Source organism: Melanostigma gelatinosum, assembly GCF_949748355.1.
Source record: "Melanostigma gelatinosum genome assembly, chromosome: 21".
NCBI lineage: Eukaryota > Metazoa > Chordata > Actinopteri > Perciformes > Zoarcidae > Melanostigma > Melanostigma gelatinosum.
Window position 1 is genome coordinate 1804478 of NC_136654.1, and position 21317 is coordinate 1825794.

General features: G+C 45.1%; 1 protein-coding gene across 1 annotated transcript in view; it reads right to left on the reverse strand.

The window, feature by feature from the left end:
* The window catches only part of srcin1b (SRC kinase signaling inhibitor 1b), a gene marked incomplete at its 5' end in the record, with an annotated part of 57545 nt that overhangs the window by 16895 nt on the left and 19333 nt on the right, over positions 1-21317 (reverse strand). The window contains 4 exons of the mRNA XM_079292940.1: positions 2771-2942; positions 3951-4080; positions 6025-6226; positions 16504-16530. Coding sequence (XP_079149066.1) covers positions 2771-2942; positions 3951-4080; positions 6025-6226; positions 16504-16530 — 531 coding nt within the window. The remainder of the gene's footprint in view (positions 1-2770; positions 2943-3950; positions 4081-6024; positions 6227-16503; positions 16531-21317) is intronic.

Genomic DNA, 21317 nt, shown 5'->3' on the forward strand with positions numbered 1-21317 from the left:
ACACACACACACACACACACACACACACACACACACACACACACACGCGCCCTAGTCGCTCACCTTGGTAAAGCCAGAAGCTGCAGTGTACCTCACACACACACACACACACTTAAAAACTCAAGGTAAGCCTGTTTTCTTTGATACGGCTGTAAAAGGCGGGAACAGGTTTCAGAGCTGCAAGCTTTAGACGAGCTGACGTGAGAGGCAAACATCTGACCTCTACAACATTGGCGGGCAGCTGTGCATCGTGCAAATCTGCAAGCAGAGAAGCAATCACACTCACGAGCATGTGAACAAAAGGCTTCGGGGTGTTTGATTGACGGCAACAACAACAAAAAACGCGTCAAAAATGCCCCCGCTGTCGAAAAAACACCGGCTTCATCTCCACTGCTCAGCATGCAAATTAATTTTTTATGCACTGCATATGTCTGCTGCTTCTCTGTAATGTCATTTTTTTTTCCAGTTTCTAATTTATCGTGTTCTATAAAAGCAGCATTCTGTCTGAAATTTTTAAATTACAGCTTTCTCATTTGCATAATCACGCTGTAATTAGACGGCGACTGAATGCGAGGGCTTGTTCAGAGGAACGCTGCAGGACCGGGTGACATCAGCGCTGGTTTATTTTGCTCCAGCTGCAACCGAACGCACAGAGCATCGGTTATCACGCCAACCAGGCTGATGCCACATTTAATTTGCCAGCATGTCGACTGATGAATTAAGATAAAAAGCCTGTTGTGGCTCATCAATAAGAGCTCAGCTACTGAACAGGAGGGATGTCACAGGTATGAAGAGGCTTTCACACCTGTACTGTTCATTTCGTCCGAACCAAGGTGGTGTTCTGGTCCGGTTCCTGTTCACACTGACAAGAAGTTCTACAGACTGACGGGTAACTCGTCATCCCGCATCATCACGACCGACGTGGGGAAACCAAATTCACTGAAATGCTTCTGGTAAATATCTATGGCCTTTGATTAATGACTGATTAAAAAGCATTATTAGCATTTCTAGAAGAGATGTTAACGGAAGAGACGACTGGTGTGAACACGCATGAGGAGTATTACTTTTAAACACTTTTAAATGCAGTAATGAACCGTCAAAGTACACAGAGTCAGATACAAGTACAGCAGCGGTTGACCGGTTTATCTTCTAAGGCGACGAATCGGAAAGATGTCTTTTGTCTAACAGATGATTTTTCATGCATTTTTCATGCTGAATGACTTATTTACTAGAAACGTGCGGCACATTTCTGGTAAACGAAGGATTTGAAGTGGTGCTTTTTTGCGATTCTTTTTGGAGAATCAACGGATCGATTAGTCGACTGAGACTTTCTGGATGACGTGCTCATGAACATGGCCTTAAGTACAGATCTATACGACCACTTCATGAACAGATGGAAAGAAGTTCAGCCTTTTAAATCCTGCTGAAATCAGCTCCTACATCTCAAAACACTGCTGCTACAGCTAGCGCCGTGAACGACCACGGCTCTGTGTGTGTATGAAACACAACAATCAAAGTCAGTCCTCAGATGAACTGGACCTCAGTATATCATCTCATATTTTACAGTCAGCCGGCAAACAGCCCACTCAGCGCCGGTGATGAGAAGGACTTGGCGCCGGTCCAGGAACAGCAGTGCCGGGAGTAAGAAAGGTCACATGACCCTCTCAGAGAGTGGACGAGACTAACTTATGCAAACTAGCGTTTGTAAAGACATAAGGAAATCATATCAGTGATATGTGGGGGAGGATATCAGCGCGGGGGTGAAATAAGAACAGAAAACTATAGTTTAGGAGTCAGGGAGCGTTTTCTTCGTGGGATGATTTGGCTGCTGTCTGCCAGAAAGAGACAATGTTTGTCTCGCTTCCTAATTTATGAGTCAGAAACCAGCTGCACTGGGAATTAATTGGCAACGAAGGAAAAGGTGACTGTGACTAAAGCAGGAGCATTTTCCCTGCATCGCGTTAGACGTCGTCCCTCTCTCCTCTTGAGCCGGGCTCAGTCTGCAGGAGATCTTAAGTCCTGACTGATTTTTAAATTGGGTTGCATCACACACACATACGAGGAGAATCAAACATACACACACTACAGGGTATTGAGATGAATGTGCCAGAGGAAGCAACGCACCACACGTGATGCCGTTGGGCCAGAACACTAAAGCAGAAGGCTCAGTGTCGAGTCTGGATGAGACGATGTCTGGGGAGACGGCTATTCTTCAGCGAGAACTGGAGGTGAGATTTTAATGTGTGTCAACGGTAGAATGATGTCTCACGTCTGTCTCCTTGTAGCCGACTTGTCTCTCTCTCGACGTAATAATAACCGGTATGCTTTAGGGCGGGGCTACACGCTGATTGACAGGTCTCTATCAGAGCGTCTCGACGTCACTTCTCGCCGGTTGCAAAAATCCAAGATGTCGACAGCCAAATGACAGAACTCGAGGCTTCAAAGCATCAGTCCTCAAACCAATGGGTGACGCCACGACGACTACGTCCACTTACAGTCTGTGGTCCCGATGGGGCTGCGAACGGTTCTCAAGGTTTAAAACTGGATCTGTAAACCCCTCATACTACCAGATGATCTGGGCCGAACATACCGACCGAGGTCCTGGACCGGATTTCTTCTCCGATTGTCTGGAGGGTGAATCGGGGTATATTCCACCAAAATACTGCTGTAGTCTGAGCCCGGCTTTGGCGGCAGTTAACGGACTTTTCTACATCATTGATAGAAACAAAAAAAAACATATTTGCACCCACGCAGAGATGCAACCTCTTACCCGCAGGTCTCCGTTAGCCAGGTGTGGGTGCTGGTGTCCGGGGTAGGTGCCGTAGATGGGCTCTTTGCAGTAAATCTTGATTACGCAGCGGTCCTGAACGTCCCGCGGGTCCTCCAGCTCGTAGAAGACGTTACGAGTCTCGTCTTTGATCAGCAGCGCTGTGTTTGGAGACCTGGACATCAATCATCATCAAAACACAATATCAAACACTGATGAATAGCCCATGCAAAAGACAATCTCACCGCTAATAATAAGTACAGTGGAGGAGGAGGAACAGAGTCTTTGGACTGAATGAGAGAATCAACTGGACGCGGCCTCATATTGAATTCATCAAAAGAGTAATTTGAGTTCACAGAGTCCTGCTGACAACCGTAATGTGAGTTTATACGTATCAACCAGCAGCTTCAGAGCACATCATCTATAATTAAACACCTTGATGAAAACACCTATTGATTTTTTTACCCATTTGTTGTCCTGTATACAAACCTGTTGGTGATTATTACTGTAACATTAGCTCCGACTTCCACTGAAATTCATTTCTAGTAAGAAACTGACGCGGCTGCTCCCTGCATGAGAATGATTGCATTGATCCTCCACCGCTTTTCTTTCCTGTTTAAGTGGCTGGAGCTCGGCCGTGTGCTGTGTTTAGTATGTTTGTGTGGTGTTGTCGGACCCGAGTAAGAACAGCTGCTGCTCGCTCTGCAGCTAATGGTTGATCCAAATAAATGAAAATGAAAACAAAGACCAACATTCGTAGGATTCACAGAGGTATAAAAAGCTCCGGTTAGTAACAAAACACAGGAAACGCCCACCTGAAGGCTCGGAGCTTAATTAAGACGCCGTCTCCACAAATATGTCAAAAAAATGTTTTATCCTCACTTGAAACATGTCAAAATGTGTGCAATAGATATTTCCTCACACAAGCAATGAGGAGAATTCAGGCGTCGGCTTTGACTACAAAGATGAGATTCTATGGCTTTATGGATTAGTTTCTGTTTGTTTCGTCCTTTCCTGCTTTCATTCTCCTGTTTACAAAAGTTATTATTTCTATAAGTGCGTCTGAGAATGAGCTCACCTTGTGATTGATTTGATAAACTCAGAAATCAATGATCATGTAGACAGTTCAATGAGCTCCACAACACAGACTTTGATGTAGTTATTAAACGTAACCCCGGCGTACCTGAGCATGGCCATGGTGAGCCTCTGGGGGAACATGTGCACGATGAGGGCCCTCAGCGTGTCCAGGCTGGTCAGCTCGTGGGTCAGGTGAACCCGGCGAGTCTCCTCCCCGAGCTGGAGGAACAAGACCCCTGCATTTATGGATGAAGAGGAGCAATGAGGGAGATCCACGAGGGTTGAAGGAGGAAGGGATGGAAATAGAGAGTGGAGGGACAATGTTCACCTCAAAATATTAGTTTTTCTTTTTAAGCCCACTGAGAGTGTAAGGAGTCAACTAAACACCAATTCATAACCTTGAACACGACCTCCGAACATATTCAAACTAACCCGGACACTCCGCTCCGTCTTCATAGAACCCTAGTTACATACGTAACCCTACTTTTAATGTCGCTGCCTGATGGCTCACGTTTTACTCACTACTACGACTTTTTATTCTCACTTATTCGACTCTTGGTTGCAGTCCCTCAAACTCTTGATCTTTTCAAACTAAAGTCAATGCTTTATACAAACCTGACACTTGATTTCAGTCTTTAATTTAAACGGATGGAGCCGAGGAATGTGAAGATTCTTCGATAAAAACAGATAAACAGGAACCAATGCAACAAACACTGTAGCCTGGGATCAAAATCAACTGACAGCACAAAAAAGGAGACTATATATTCGATCTGACCTAAAATCTGTAACTCAATAAAGCGAACGAATAGCCGCATATAAGGATCTAAACTTTGACTCTTCAGCATTTAGAGTGAAATCATGAAACGCTTCTTGTTACTTCTGCTAAACAACATTGTTCCTGAAGTAGCTTCATTCTCCTCAGAAGCATCACACCTATGACAACAAGTAAAGTCCCATGAACGACACCCAATTATCATCCTCATATTAGCTGGAAGCTGCAACAGCAACGTGAACAGTGTTGGTTCTCACCAGCGTGTGAAGTCGTGTTAAGAGCAGAAAGAGAAAACTGTTGTTTCTTTGTAACACGTGTTGCTTTATGAGAAGAAGCTTTTTCTCACCTAGAAGTTGCATTAAACCAGCATATTATTACCAAAGCTTCAATATTCTGCCGGTCGTTTGAGAGCTGTTTTCGAAATGATTGCATTTTGTCCCACCTTTTCTAACGCCTGTAAACGCATCACCTGAGAGACACTTTATTAAGACGCCGAAGCCGTTAATGAAAGATGACGGGGAGCTCGGCGAGATCATTGGGAAACATTACGCAGCTCTGTTTGTATTCAGCGCTCATATAGACTCAAGTCTTTGACTTCACTCTCAGAGGGCTGAACCAGACGAACACGTAATGCCTTCAGTCAACTCAAATAAAGAGATTCTGTGCAAGAGAGCGCTGCTATGAAGGCACAGCTAATGCGTCTTGTCCAAAGCATCAAAGGAGATGAATAGTGTACATGCACGGACACGTCCTGCGTGTGTTTGGCTCTGAGCTGAAGGCTTGATCGACTTTTACTTTCACGATTTAAGCTTCAAACGCTCGTTAGGCTCCTTCTCAGTCAATTAGGTGACACATGTCGAGGATTTCTTCGTCAATTAGTGTTTTTTATGCTTTTTTCATGCGGAATTACTTATTCCTAAGAAACTTATGAGCACATCTCTGGTGAACACAAGATTCAAAACGATGCTTTTGTGCGACTCTCTGTGGAGAAACTCGATTAAATCAACTAGTCGAAGAATTTACAATCGCACTGATTGTAAAAGTGATCAAAGAGTTTATTCGATTATCGTCTTTAACAATATAAGATGTCAAATAGTTCCCAGTGATTATAAAAATAGCATTTTTTCTTGACAGTTACAGTGGGGCGGCTAAATGCTATGCTAACTAACGAAGAAGACTCACTTTTCTCTCATGGCTTTTACTGAACTGATGGAATGTTGTTTTCTCTATTTTGATGATTTTATCTCAATCTTAATGACTTTCATGGTGTTTTTAATACAAACACGACAACGAGAGAATACGAGGAGTTTAAGAGACTGCAGCTGGTGTAACAGACGGACCCGCGTGTGTCATCGCGGTCACAGTGTAGCACAGAGTGAAGGCCTTTTCTTAAAGACAGCACTCTGACCTGGCGCCCGCAGCTTGGCCTGGCTGGACGAGCGGGTCAGCGGCAGGCTCTGGCGGAGCCGGTTCATCCGGTTGAAGCCGATCGGCATATCGGACTCCGACATGGTCCCCAGATTTTCCGCCGACGCGAAGGAAACCCTGCTGGCCTGGTCGGCGAGAGCCGGCTGTGTCGGGCTGAGTCGAGTCACGCGTGGTGTGCGAGTCTGCAAGACACGAGATAAGAAGTTAGTAGGGGGGGGGGGGGGGCAGAAGAGATAAAGACAGATGAAGCATCTTATTCTGCTGTGACGGCAGATGCAGTCATCAATGAGTTAAGATGAGAAACTGTAGAACGCACAGACACAAGCAGACAAAATGGCCTCTGGGAAACCAAAGAGTGGCAGAAAAAAAGACAAAATAAACAGTTTAGCTCAGACGGAGAGCCGGCAACAAAGAGGAAGCTGCAGATACAATTAGAGCCCCTCAGACGAGAGCAGCAGCCAGGTTAGACAAACCAAACATCTCGCCCAGAAGAGTGCCTGCTTCATTAAGAATGCTTCAATTAGAGAGGGGAGGTGTGCAGAAAGGTGCTTCTAAAGATAAAACAAATGTTATTCTGCAGACAAAAGAAGTGAGCAAACGCGATGCTCTGTGACGCTAATGACCGCAACAGAGCCTCCCTCCCGAATCCAGATTACAGCCATGTGTCACCTGTCCAATCCGAGCCGCCGTGGGAGCCCAAATTGCGCAGGACCTCTCATTACAGCGTCGACCGGGAGCCGCTGCAGCAGGTTCGGCTCCTAATGAATCCGACTGACGAGATATTTCCCCGGCCCACAGAATACGGTAATGAGCTCCCACAGTGCCGCGTGAAGCCGACTGCGACCGCTTCTCGCATCTGCGCTCTTTGCTCGCTCCTCACGAGCGGCGAGTGTGTGTGTGTGTGCAAACATCTAGGAAATCGATGTCAAAAGACGTGAAGGATGAAATCCACATGCATGCAAACATACAAATCTGTTGCACCACATGATCTCCTGGGGCTTCGCTTCTCTCTGCATGAAGCGAACACATCCAACAGCCCCGGACAGATCATGTGTGCTGCCTCTCGTGTGTTTTGCAGATTCACGGTCTCGGAGTTCGTCTCGTCAGCCAGACGGCGTGCGGCGTCTGGCTGACGAGACTTTCGAGAGCTGCCGAGGAGAAGAGAGAAACGCAGCACACAGGGGAATTATAAAGTTTGTGTTTAGTGAAGTGTGCAGTAAAGAGAGAGCAGACAGAGGTTAGCAATAGAGCGCGGCGGAGCTTATATGCACAGGGGGGGGGGGATGAAATGAGCCGGAAGAAGAAGAATAACAAACAGAAGAGAGAGAAAGTCGTTCCAGAACTCGATTGGATTTTCTCTTAGATTTGCTGCAGAGGAACTTTTCTTCAGGTGGAAAGAAAGAAAGCAAGCTTGGGTAACGCTGGTGCTTTATTTCCCACAGTAACAGTCAATAAAACCCAAACAGGACGTCTCAGTGGACCCCCCGCCCTCCCACTCGACTCAGTTGTCATATTTAAGTGGCTTCTGTTGCAGTGATGAGTTATGACAGGAAATAGATGGTAGATGAGAATCAGAGGCTTGACAACCCTCCTGATCTTCCCTGGAGACTCCGGGTTTTATTTCCCTCTCCCGATTGTTTCCTCCTGATCTCACAACACTCCTGTATTTCTCCAGATTTATGGGAAATGTAAACAGCTTTTTTCCTTTTTGTTATCTGTTTCTGGCTCTTCAGCATCTTTGAGCCCAACTGTCTCCAACCTTACAACAATGCAGCTATAACAAATGGAGTTTTTTTGGCGGCAGAGATCTGCTCGTGTTTAGGAGGCAACCTCCGGTTCTAAAGAGTGAAGTCAAAGCTTCATGTGTTAAAGCTGCATTCTCTCTAGTGTCCACCAGGGGGCGACTCCTCTGGTTGTATAGAAGTCTATAGAAAATGACTCTACTTCTCTCTTGATTTATTACCTCAGTAAACATTGTAAACATGAGTTTATGTCTCAATCTCTAGTTTCAAGTCTTCTTCAATACAGCATGATGTTCATTTAGTACATTATGGTCCATTTAGAGTCACACAGACCATAAAGCAGGGGATGCTTTAGGGCGGGGCTACACAGTGATTGACAGGTCTCTACCACGATGTTGTCCGGTCTGGGAGTTGTCATTGTTTTGGCTTTATAACTTCATGAAAGTTAGTCGTAACCTTCTTGTCGCCTAAAAATTCGCCAAAAACCAAAGATGGCACCGGACAAAATGCCAAACTCGAGGCTTGGAAACAGCAGTCACAAACCGACTTCTGATATAGAGCCTCTGCTCGTCGCCTAAAGTCGGGCTTCGCTCAACGCAGTGAAAAGCATCTGTGGCACAAAGTAACAAACTGCTGCGCATCACGGCGTTGTTTGACTCGGATATATTTAGGCCACATAACGGACGGCACAAAGGTCTCTGACGTTGAACCAGCTGCTGCAAAATGTGCATTAAAGGTCCGTCTCCTCTGAGATGTGAAAGCACACACAGTCAGACAGAAACGTCCGTTTGTATTTTCCTTGCATGAGCGACTCCATGAATTTCATGAGGGCAGAACAAGTCGTGCAAATGAATTGTAATCACTGAAGGAAGACGATGAAAAGGTTTAATTCACCTTGCTCCACCTTCCTTCCTGAATTTGCAATTATTATTAATATTCATTTTGCACGTACAGAGTCTGCTGAGGCCCAAACAAGATGGAAGTCAACAAAACATAAGTCAACGTAATCAACAGAATGAATCGATAATGACTCTCAATAAGAGTTGCAGCTCTAACCACAAACAGGGTGATATTAAAAACCCGATTAAGTTAGTTATGAGAAACATCCAGATGTTTATAATGTGATTCAGCTCCCTCTGAACCAGCCAGCAGCAGCTTCAGAAGCTGCACATTAAATACTTTAAGTGCAGTTGACCCTTACCTCTACTTCCAGCATGTTACGCGTGAAAAGAGCCTCTTCGTTTAGTCTTCAGAGCTTCATTAGCTCCTCTCCTGGACTCTGATGTAAGAAGTCTTTTCAGAGGATTATCAGCGCTCTCTATTGCTGGTGAACCTGTTCATCCTCTGCTGAGTGTTAGAAAGCACCGACTGGCTGGTCAGAGACAGGTTTCCCACCAGCTAACACACAGGGTGTTGATTGATGAGGCAGCTGTAACGTGCCCCCCCCCCCCCAACAAACATCTGCCACGCCCCCGAAACTCTGAGATTTCACGGGCATTACTGCTGACCGAGACATTCCTTTCCAGTGAGACTGATAACTGTGAGAGCTTCTGAATCGGTCAACAGATGCACCGAGCTAGCGGGACTCCGTGTCCATCGTCACAGATGGATTATGAGATAGCGAGGCCCTGGACACACATGCAAGACACTCTTACAGTAGCAAGACACACAGGCCTGACAGTTGTTCAGCCTCTTTTTGTTGTTGTTGTTTTGTGAGTCTTAGTAGTCATAATGCATCTTTTTGTGATTCTCTTTGGTCATTCAGTGTCTTTGTAGTCATGCAGTGTCTCTTTGTAGTCATTCAGTGTCTCTTTGTAGTCATTCAGTGTCTCTTTATAGTCATTCAGTGTTACTTTGTAGTCATTCAGTGTCACTTTGTAGTCATTCAGTGTTACTTTGTAGTCATTCAGTGTCTCTTTGTAGTCATTCAGTGTCTCTTTGTAGTCATTCAGTGTCTCTTTGTAGTCATTCAGTGTCTCTTTGTAGTCATTCAGTGTCTCTTTGTAGTCATTCAGTGTCACTTTGTAGTCATTCAGTGTTACTTTGTAGTCATTCAGTGTCTCTTTGTAGTCATTCAGTGTTACTTTGTAGTCATTCAGTGTCTCTTTGTAGTCATTCAGTGTCTCTTTGTAGTCATTCAGTGTCTCTTTGTAGTCATTCAGTGTTACTTTGTAGTCATTCAGTGTTACTTTGTAGTCATTCAGTGTTACTTTGTAGTCATTCAGTGTCTCTTTGTAGTCATTCAGTGTCTCTTTGTAGTCATTCAGTGTTACTTTGTAGTCATTCAGTGTCTCTTTGTAGTCATTCAGTGTCTCTTTGTAGTCATTCAGTGTCTCTTTGTAGTCTTTCAGTGTCTCTTTGTAGTCATTCAGTGTCTCTTTGTAGTCATTCAGTGTTACTTTGTAGTCATTCAGTGTCTCTTTGTAGTCATGCAGTGTCTCTTTGTAGTCATGCAGTGTCTATTTGTAGTCATTCAGTGTATATTTGTAGTCATTCAGTGTATATTTGAAGTCATTCAGTGTCTCTTTGTAGTCATTCAGTGTCTCTTTGTAGTCATTCAGTGTGTTTTTGTAGTCTTTCAGTGCTACTTTGTAGTCATTCAGTGTCTCTTTGTAGTCTTTCAGTGTCTCTTTGTAGTCATTCAGTGTCTCTTTCTAGTCGTTTTGTCTCTTTGTAGTTATTTTGTCTCTTCTTGTCATTTTGCAGTCATTTTGTGTCTCTTCTTAGTCGTTTTGTGTTCCTTTGTGATCATTTTGCATCTCTTCCTGGTTGGTACTCGTCTCTTTGACTGACATTTTCCAGATGAAGGCCAGAGGGGCCCCTGATACTTTGGGCCCCTGAGCACTGTGCGCAGTAGGTTTTAGTTCAGTAATTAAACCATAGTCATGTCGTATGACTCATCATTTACAATGCATCTATTCCTGACAGAGCACACGTCTCTACAACGACAGCCTGAGGGAGGAGAGGCATACATGACACCTTCACTTCATCCACAGTGCTAATCTGCTTCCCACAGAGCAGCCAGAGGTTAATTGTGTTGCTCAAGGGTACTTGTTTCCAAGTGAGAGGAAGCCAACCTCTTGTTCACTTCCCCGCTGAACTCCGGTTTGATCTGAGGTTTCATAGACTTTGTGCGATGATTGGAGTCTAGGTTTGATCTTGACACCTCCTGACTTGTACTCTATTATAAAGTAAACACCCTTCAGCAGGAGTAGAGGAAGGAATCACACCTTTCACTGAAGTAAAGTAGCAATACTTCTGTGTACTGATATTGTAATTATAGCATTCACATAAACCATTGTTTATTATTTTAGGAGTCTAAAATGCGTCCACAGAAGAGCATTACTTTGGTCTGTTTCTCCAAACTCATTCAACCACACTTCAAAACATCCGAACTATCCCTTTACCGCAAACATATGAAGTTATTTTCCTCCACCGCTCCTGCGAGCCACACAGTCATCGAAGTCTGCAGTTTAATACGCCATTCACTCCCGTTTCATCTCTACATCACTTCAGATATTATTATACGGAGAGATAATCGTCTTTCACGTATAAATCTAGAGGGAACTTCTCATCCCGTTATTGCTTTCCACCAGCTTTTAATAATGTGCCGTCTGCTGAGCAAACCTTGCAGTCTTGGCAGATGGCAGTGAAGTGTCAATAAGTGATTCTGGCCACGTGCCTCGGCGCCGCGCCAGTCGGGAAACGCTGCAGCGGTCGGACTCCTTAAGCCTTTTAGCGGTTGTGAGAAACACTCCGGCTATTCTCCGAGTCAGATTGGGGAATAGCGATTTTCCACCGAGCTTCATATCAACAGCAAGACAGCACCGGGGCAACAAAAGCATCCGTGTGAATGGGTTAGAGCTGAGCTAGCTCGATGGGACACGTATGGACGTCTGGGGACGCCTCTGTACAGAAGACGCTCCGTCTCGTTGTGAACGCCAGACTATAGAGGCACAGAGGAGCCTCCCTGAGGTGACAAATCCTTTACAGCTTGTTTTCTGGTGGATGTTTGCAGACGACTCTGTTCGTTATCTTCCATCTTGTTAAAGACTGAAAAATCGAATTGGTAAAATGTCTATTTTTGTACAGTGCTGTTTGGAAAGTCACTGAAAATCTATGACACCATGAAGCAAAAAGAGAGAAAACGCTGTCGTTTGATAATTCTCAAGCTTCTGAGGCTATTATTGGGATACTTGGTTGATACCAAAAATATGTAGCATGATTGTATGATCCTTCAAACATACATCTACCGTGACTCCTACCGTGGTGTTTTCCAGTGGGCATGAATCGTTGGTACCAACTGAGGATGTCTGGACTTAAAGGATAAGAGATGTTCTGGGTTGTTTTTCTTGTCACAAAAAGACCAAAACCAGAACGTAGTCCGTTTCTTGTCTGTGGACACTGGTCCCTACTCAAGACGTACGTCTTTAAAAATGCATCCCAGAATATATAATTGCTGACAAGAAGTCAGCAAGAGAGAATAACTGTCCTCTTTCTGAATAAACAACACGTAGTGACGGTGACACCGTGGTGGGCGGACCTCAGACCCTCTGGGGAGGTCTGCTTACCCGGAATGACATTTTGTACAATTTCAAATGAAATGCACCAATCTAGAGCATTATGACAACAAAGGTAAGAGGAAAGATCGATGTTTTTCTCTTGTAAATAATTGATTTTATCATGAACACATTGGTTGTATGGATTTGAATGGCCCCACCCACAAAGCGTGGTAAACAAGAGATGGTCCGTAGACACACCGAGGACAGTCTGAACCGGAGGACAGTCTGAACCGGTCGACAGTCGCGCCGGGAGGGTCAAAATATTCTCGGTTCATTCTGAAGAAGCCACGGCGGTCCAACCGAGACTGTGGCGGCTGCTTAGTTGGTGGGAAACACTGAGAGGCAGCTTAAAAAACAAGAGGAAGGAAGCAATGTGGCCGACCCACCTTGTATAAACACGTCAGTAACACACCCAGAAGATGACAACAGGTTCTCTCACTGCACCACTAAAGACGGTTTAAACAACTCTGTCCCAAAACCTTTGAACGGTAATAACATATGCACAGCAGCCGCAGCGCCATCGTCATTTACATTATTCCAACACATAAAGCAGGCCGATTGGTAATATATATGCAAATGAGGTATTTATGTGTGGTATTATAGAACGTTCTGGAGGCGAAACAATGATCCTTCTTTGAAATTAACTATTTCCTCCGAGGTTCTGCTCTAACAAGCAGAAGAAAAATTTGCTTCTCGATAATTAAGGCAGAAACGAAGGCGGTTGATGAGAAACCGGAATACTGGATCAGTCGGATCCCTTTCCCTCCACACGAGGACGGATGGAGAAGACAACGGCCCGGGAGACGAGAGCACAAGAGACGCCAAGCGGGAGGCGTTAATATTTGTATACGTGAAGCTGGGTGCATTGAAAAGGAGAGAATTATGCAGCGCTCGGCTCCATTGTGCTCCCGACAGCAGGCTGCTGTTTGAATCCGTGTTCACCAGACACTGCTCTGTGCCATGCATGAACATGTGTGTGCATGTATGTGTGTGCATGAACATGTGTGCATGTATGTGTGTGTGGCTGCATCAAATATAACATGTCTCGCTAATGTATGATGTGTTTCCTGCAGTGGGAGTATCTCCCGTGTTTGTGTGTGCGCTTAGTGAGCTGGCAAACCACTGAAACATCAAAGGGGACCAGTGGGGGACTATTAAACACACACACCCTCACACACACACACACACACTCACACACACACACAGCGGGGGCACTGCTGCAGGGGTTTGTGTTGCATCGGAGGAGACGAGACACCCCCGACTCCCCCGGAGGAGAGGGGAGCGATAGCCAATCCAATGAGCTGCCGACCGGCAACAAATAGGGAGAGACAACGATGTGTTCATGTGTTCGTCATGAGCTAAGAAAGACGAGGGAAACGTACCGAGTGAGAAGAAGAACACACGGCACACAGACTGGAGAGATTATGACAACGATGGCATGACAGGGGGAAGGTTTACGTATATCCAGAATACACATTACAGTCAAATAAATACGACGAGTACTGTTCAGCGATCGTCTCTGCCTCAACCTGCCACGCCGAGAGGAGAGGTGGGATTCATGTGTGGAGTCACAGTCCTCTGTAGCTCCAGTCAGGCTGAGCCCGCCCACTCTTTAGCCGTCCAATCAAAATGTGAAGAATTTGATCGGAATCCTTTTTGCAACTGTAAACCGCTGACATATTCAGTTTCAGTGTGAAATGAGTACAGACGCTAAAGACGCTCAAACCAACAATTTATTTTGGTTCTGTAGCTGTAGTTTTTATCAAACAGGAGTTCATGCGTTGGGACTATTTTCAGCCGGGGATATGAAACTATTCCTACAGAGAAGCTTATAAAAGGATTTTGTGCTTTTATGTGTTTATTTGAAATGTATTAGTGTTATCAGACGTTTTTATTCGGGTAGTTCTTTCTTGAAGCACTTTTATAAATGAAATAGTGTGTGTGTGTGTGTGTGTGTGTGTGTGTGTGTGTGTGTGTGTGTGTGTGTGTGTGTGTGTGTGTGTGTGTGTGTTACAGGAACAACAGTGAGGCTCACTGATGTGTTTTTAATGGAGCTCAACGGCTCAGAGGAAGAAGGGATATCAGGCTTTGATACATTCAATACTTCATTGTTGTTTTGGTGTTTGCATGGGATTCATGGACAATAACAAAAACACAGAATATCAGCCATGTTCTCTTTGAAACATTTATATTTTATTCAATTCTAAAGCAGCCGCTTTTCCATTGTTCCATTTCAGAAGTATTGATGTTGGCTGGATCAGCGATAGGTCTGCAGAGAGCCTTTCAGAGCATCACTTCGTGCTGTAAGTGCGGTGCGCTGCAGTAAGTGCTTCGGTTAGCGTGTGCGTAGCAGCACGACCTCCCAGCGGCTACATCGCAGTGAGAGGTCAGAAGGCTGCGTTCAATCAGCATCATGTATTCAGCTCAGTCTCAGGTGGAGCCAATAATGCATTACAGCCTTTAGTTGCTCTCAACAGTCTGGCATTAGTTTGTCACGATGAGAAGGAAACACTGACGTTTGAATTCACACACGTTTGGTTTCACCTTACGAACCAGTTAAAATCTTTACTTTAGAATCCCCAAATCACTAAAACTGATATTTTCTAATTTACCTCTCAGGCCATCTCCCAGATGGCTTTCATAGTTCTAGCTTTAGTTTGAGATTTCTACCTCAATGAAGGTGAATTTAGAAATCTGTGGTTCTATTCGCATATTTAAATGTGTTGCATTAACAAAGCTGTGTAGAAATGTGTAGAAACTCTTTAATACAGTACAGATTACACTTCCACAGCCGTCTCCAGCTCTACATTTGGGACCGTTCAGAAGCTCTCCGCCTGCTGACAATCAAGTAAAAGCCCAGGTGTAAACTGACCCGAGGCCTGGAAGCAGGTAAACCTGCAAGTGAGGCAAATGAAGTGCAATTTCACAACTACAGTGTACCGGGCTTGAATAGTAATAAAGGAAAAAGAGGCGCATGCTGCACAGCGAGCACATGCAGCATTTAAGGGCACGAATCGATGATGTCAGATGATCTTTTATGTTGTAATATCAATCTATCTGGTTTTAACTCAAAACCACAAATGCTAAACTCACGGTGGCGCTAGAGGAAACGTCAGATCATTACCAAAGTCATTAGGATTCATCCTCTGGGGACCTTGAATGTCTAGACAAAATTTCATGACAATCAATCGAGTAGATTTTGAGATATTTTACAGGAGGAGGGAGAACTTTGACCTGCTGGTGGCGCTAAAGGATATGTCAGATAAGTACCGAAGTCATTAGGCTTCCTCCAATGGGGACCACGAAAATATCTGCTTCGTGGAAATCCATTCGGTTGGCAGTCACCATCTTGTTTTTTTGCAATCAGAAGTGACACGAGAGGGCGGAGCTAAGTACAAACACGGACAACTTCCGGACAACGGCGTGGTAGAGACCTGTCAATCACTGTGTAGCCCCGCCCTAAAGCATCCCCTGCTTTATGGTCTGTGTGACTCTAAATGGACCATAATGTACTAAATGAACATCATGCTGTATTGAAGAAGACTTGAAACTAGAGATTGAGACATAAACTCATGTTTACAATGTTTACTGAGGTAATAAATCAAGAGAGAAGTAGAGTCATTTTCTCATAGACTTCTATACAACCAGAGGAGTCGCCCCCTGATGGACATTAGAGAGAATGCACATTTAAAACACAAACACATCTTTTAATCCAGCCTACAATGCTCTGAACAGCAGTCAAAGAGCACAACACCAAACCTATTTGAATCAATGTTACCTTCACTCTAACCTCAGACAGACAATCAGCAGAAATCAGAACTCAACCAAATGTTTTTCCGGCTAAACTGGACCACACATCGTACTTCACACAGAAGGATTCAGTCTATCCTTCAATTCAAAACACAGCACTTATGAGCCACCAATCAATCTCCATTTGAAGTAAAGAATTCAGTTTACTTGCTGAGACAGAAATTTCCCAGCAAGAGAGAGTTAAACACAAAAGTGTGCGCCGACATGTGACCGACACTGAATGCAACGGAGAAAAAAGGCAAGCAGGCATGCAAAAACACAATGAGAAGTTATCCTATTAAGAGACAAATCCACACAGAGGGACAGATTTACGCTGAAACACAAACACACAGTATTGGCACTGACCTTGAAGCTCCAGTAGTTTGGTTGTTGCTAAGGGGGGAGAAAAACAAAGAGCGAAGGAGACAGAAAAGGGACAGAGAGGGTGACAGAGGAGGGAAAAGGGAGCCAGTGTGAGACGTTTTCTCATGTGTTAAGCTGCAGAACACCAACACTACAAAACATCACCGGCTGGGTAGAACCAGAGAAAATGCTTCGTCACTCAGCTCCAATGTGGAGACACCACAAAGAGTGACTGAAGAAGGTTAAAATGGTTCATGATTTCTATGCAGAGCGTGCGGTATGGCACAAAATGTCCACAAATCGCAGTGAAGCAAACAAACCAATAAATTGCCTTTTTATTATTTTTTTTTTTTCATACATTAGGGTTGGTGAGAAAATGATGGGCTAATTATTGTGATGATAGCCAGATTAACTTGCATTGTCCTTCACTGCCATAATAATAGGACTTTAATTGCTTGTAATTGCTTCTCAGCAATTAATCAAATGTTTACAGTGACTTCACACACGCTGATGATGGAGCTCCTGAATTCCACCCCTCGCTCTCTCCCGAGGTGCAGAGTTGTCTGGCGTGGACCCAGGAGCTGGATTAAAGCGATGCACACACTGGATTAAGGAGCTGCCATTTACACTTTGTCTGGGAGGAGGCCAACGTTGGCGTCAACATCCTCCTGATTGTTTGAGACACAGCGGCCGAGGCTGCATGCATCCTTGACATTCAGTTGATGCATAAGAGTTATATGTGCAAACACTGTGCACTTCTGTTCTTTTTGTATCATGGCTGAGGAAAGTTTCTCTCAATATGTACAGTCACTCACTCTCCGGGACCGCAAGTGTTACGGAGAGGACGGCTCGCTAACTAGTCAGCTAGCTAACTAGTCAGCTAGCTAACGAGTCAGCTAGCTAGCTAGTCTCCGCATGCTCTCCTGGCGGCGAGTTGGCTCTTCTAGTGTCGCCAATTGACGCAAATGGATTGTTAGACCCAGCGCTAGCACACTGTTGGGCTCATTTTCTGTAACCAGTGTAGCATGACAATATGGTGGAATTAGCATGGTAGCTAGCTAGCTAACTAGCCAGCCGCTAAATTAGTAAAAATGTAACAACTTCATGCCTAGGAAAAAAATGTCGGAAAGCACATTGCAAACAACAAACCAGTGGCAACTTTGTTTGGATCATTTTCTGGAACCAGTGTAGCATGAAAGCATAGCGCAATAAGCAAGCTAGCTAAGTAGCCAGCCGTCCGCTAGTGATCTTGCTAATTCCACCATGCTTTAATGCTACACTGGTTACAGAAAGTAAGCCCAACAGCCGGCCATGTCTCCATCTCTCTTATAGTTTAGCCTGTTAGCAACATTTCTCAAACAATTAATAGTAGATAGTAGAGAAAATAGAAGCATCTTTGTGTTTTGACAGTTGAGAGAAAGAAGTTCACCAACTACTTTGATTTTGGGGACGATTACAGAAGCTCAACTACATAATTACAAAGAAACTTCTGACGCCGACTCATCACATAAACACGGAATAATTCAAATTTCGATGGATAATATTTAATCTATAATAGTGTCAACAACAATCCCTGTGCCATACCTCTGTACTGTACCAGCAAATTATATATTTTTACAGTTTAAATACATATTGTTCCTTGTCAAACATGTAAATCACAGTTCAAGTCAAAGTCAACAAATGAAGAAATAACTGTTGTAAAACAAACGATTTGCAACAATTTTACCGGCACTGCATTCATTTAAATACAAATTAAAAGCACAGATGAGTTCAGCCTTTCTGTCTTTATGTAACATGTTGTTGAGTGTCTAACTTCCATTTAGAGAATCTGTTTGACTCAGGTGACCACATGGAGAACATGCAGATGAAAAATATAAAAAATGATGTATAAGTATTCAGCCTGAAGAAAGTTTGGACTTTCTTGACACTAACTTGACTAAAGTGTATTGAAAACCATGTTATACGGTTTCCTCCAAGTCTTAACATTTATAGAATCTATTAATCAGAACATCACGCTCCATTAACAACAACTTTCACACTTCTTATTGTGTGAACCTTTGCTACAGTGAGGTCTGACCGAGAAAGTTCATATTAGAAGGGGAACCCTCCAGAAAGACTTTTAAGAAATCTTTCTAGATTCGTTTTAAATTTAGAAGAGGAGACAAAGATGAATATCACAAACACCAACAGTTCCTCGGTTGACCAAAACATCCGGTCTCCGATCTCTGGACCGCTTTCATGCCAACCCAGGGGCGGCCCGTTGCCGTCAGGGAACATTTCATTTGCTGATTTGGTGATTGATTTCACCATGATTCAGACCAACAACAGACAACAACTCCTCATTGAAAGAGTTCATAGGACATCACTGCATGAAGGGTGACCTGAGCACAGGAGCAAGCAGGAGTCAATGTGGCCATTAACACTGATCTCAGGCCTGTTTATCGGAGATAAACTCCGCTGCAGATACAGAAAGAAAGACGTTAAAGTAGTTTATCTCACAGGGAGAATGGCTCCGTTTCAATCTTTTTCTTTCTGGTTAAACTTTCGTTATGTCTGCTGTACTCATTACCGTTTTAAACTGCCACATGGGCACATAATGCTGTTTGTCTGCAGTTTACATGTAACGTCTCCACGTTAGACACGTCTGCAGGACTAGAGTGAAAGCATCAAGATATCAATGAAAGATCATCATCAGGTTACACATGAATCTAAACAATCAATGATCTCACATTTCTCACCACTTTGCTTCCTGCTTTTTATCCTAAACGAACATTAAAGCCGTCACCGGTAACGTCCCGACACACGGAGCCACTCCGACCTCCGGCTGACTTCCTGTTTGGAACTTTGAAGGTTCACAATCACAAGTCGACAACTAGGAAACACCATCATCACTGGATCATTGTGACGGAAACAAACTGAGGAATCGTGTATCCTGAGAGCTTCATTTATTCACCTTCCATTGGAAAAACCGGTGAAATCTACCACGAATAGTTTAATGCACCATTTTTGAAGATAAAAGCTGTCTCCTCTCACACAACAGGGACGACTGACTGCAATGTTCCTCAATCGCTTGAGCTGAAAATCCCCAAAGCGCCCATAGGAAGGTAGACCCGCATGACAAGTAGCCATCTTTGTACCCACCCTCTTTTTATATATATATATATATATATATCTCCTCTCCAGCCCCAAAACACACCAACACATGTGCATTCACTCTCACACATCTGCACACACACACACACACACATGCACACACGTCGCTGCGGCAGCACGGACACACCTGGTCAACACCTGTCTGCAACACACACATTTAGTCAAAAGGGAGGCGAGGATGAGTGGTGGCGGTCTACTTGTCACATGCACAACATGCACATCACACACGCGCGCACACACACACACACACACACTCCTGCAGCAGCAGCAGCAGCAGCGTCACGCTTCAGTAAAACATCTCAGCTGAAGGAATGCAAAGACGGAGGTTAGAGAGAGAGAGAGAGAGAGAGCGAGAGAGAGAGCGAGAGAGAGGAGCGAGAGAGAGAGAGAGAGAGCGAGAGAGAGAGAGAGAGAGAGAGAGCGAGAGAGACCGAGAGAGAGAGAGAGAGAGAGAGAGAGAGAGAGAGAGAGAGAGAGAGAAGAGAGAGAGCGAGAGAGAGAGAGAGAGAGCGAAAGAGAGAGAGAGAGAGAGAGAGAGAGTTACCGTTGTTACTTAATGAGCAGGTCGGCCGCCCCGTGCATCCTCCCGCTCCACACGCCTCCCTCTTCTTCCTCCTCCCCTCCTCCTCTCCATCTCCATCTTTCTCTCTTTTTATTTTGTCCCTCTTCACTGCAGCTCGGTGTCTTCCTCGAGCCCGAGGATCCGCCAGAGTCCTCCCTCCCTGGTACCCGTAGTAGAGCCTCAGAGGCTGTTAGCATCTCTTCCTGCTGCTGTTCCTCCTCTCTCTGTCGCTCTCTCGCTCTCTCTCTCTCTCTCTCTCTCTCTGTCCGTCACCCTCTCTCTCCTCTTGTCCCTGACTCAAACGATAAAAAAACACCCTCCCTCTTTTCGTCCCCTGTCTCTCTCTCTCTCTCTCGTCTCTCTTTCCTTGCTGCCGTTAGTTCTCACTCAGAACATATGGAGAGGGAGGAAAAAAACCGGTGGGTTGCCATGACGATGGCAGACTCCACCTGTCTCGCTCTCCCCCCTCTCTCTCTCTCTCCCCTCTCTCTCTCGCTCTCTACCCCTTCTCTCTCCCTCTCTCCCTCTCTGTCTCTCTGTTTCTCTCCCCCCCTCTCTCTCCCTTCTCTCTCTCTCCCTCTCCCCCTCTCTCTCTCTGTTTCTCTGTTTCTCTCCCCCCTCTCTCTCTCTCCCTCTGCCTCTCTCTCTCCCTCTCCACTCTCTCTCTCTCCCCCTCTCTGTCTCTCTCTCCCCCTCTCCCTCTCTCTCTGTCTCTCTGTCTCGCTGTCTCTCTCCCCCCCTCTCTCGCTTTCTCTCTCTCTCTGTCTCTCCCCCCCCCCTCTCCCTTCTCTCTCTCTCCTTCTCGCTCCCTTTCCCCCTCTCTATCTCTCTCCCCCCTCTCTCTCTTTCGCTCTCTCTCTGTCTCGCCCTCTCTCTCTCCCCCCCTCTCCCCCCTCTCTCTCGCCTCTCGCTCCCTCTCCCTCTCTCCCTCCCCTCTCTCTCTCTCTCCCTCCCCTCGCTCTCTCCTCTCCCTCTGCCCCCTCTCTCTCCCTCTCCACTCTCTCTCTCTCTCCCCCTCTCCCTCTCGCTCCCTTTCCCCCTCTCTCTCCCTCTCTCACTCTCTCTCTCCCCCTCTCTGTCTCTCTCTCCCCCTCTTCCCCTC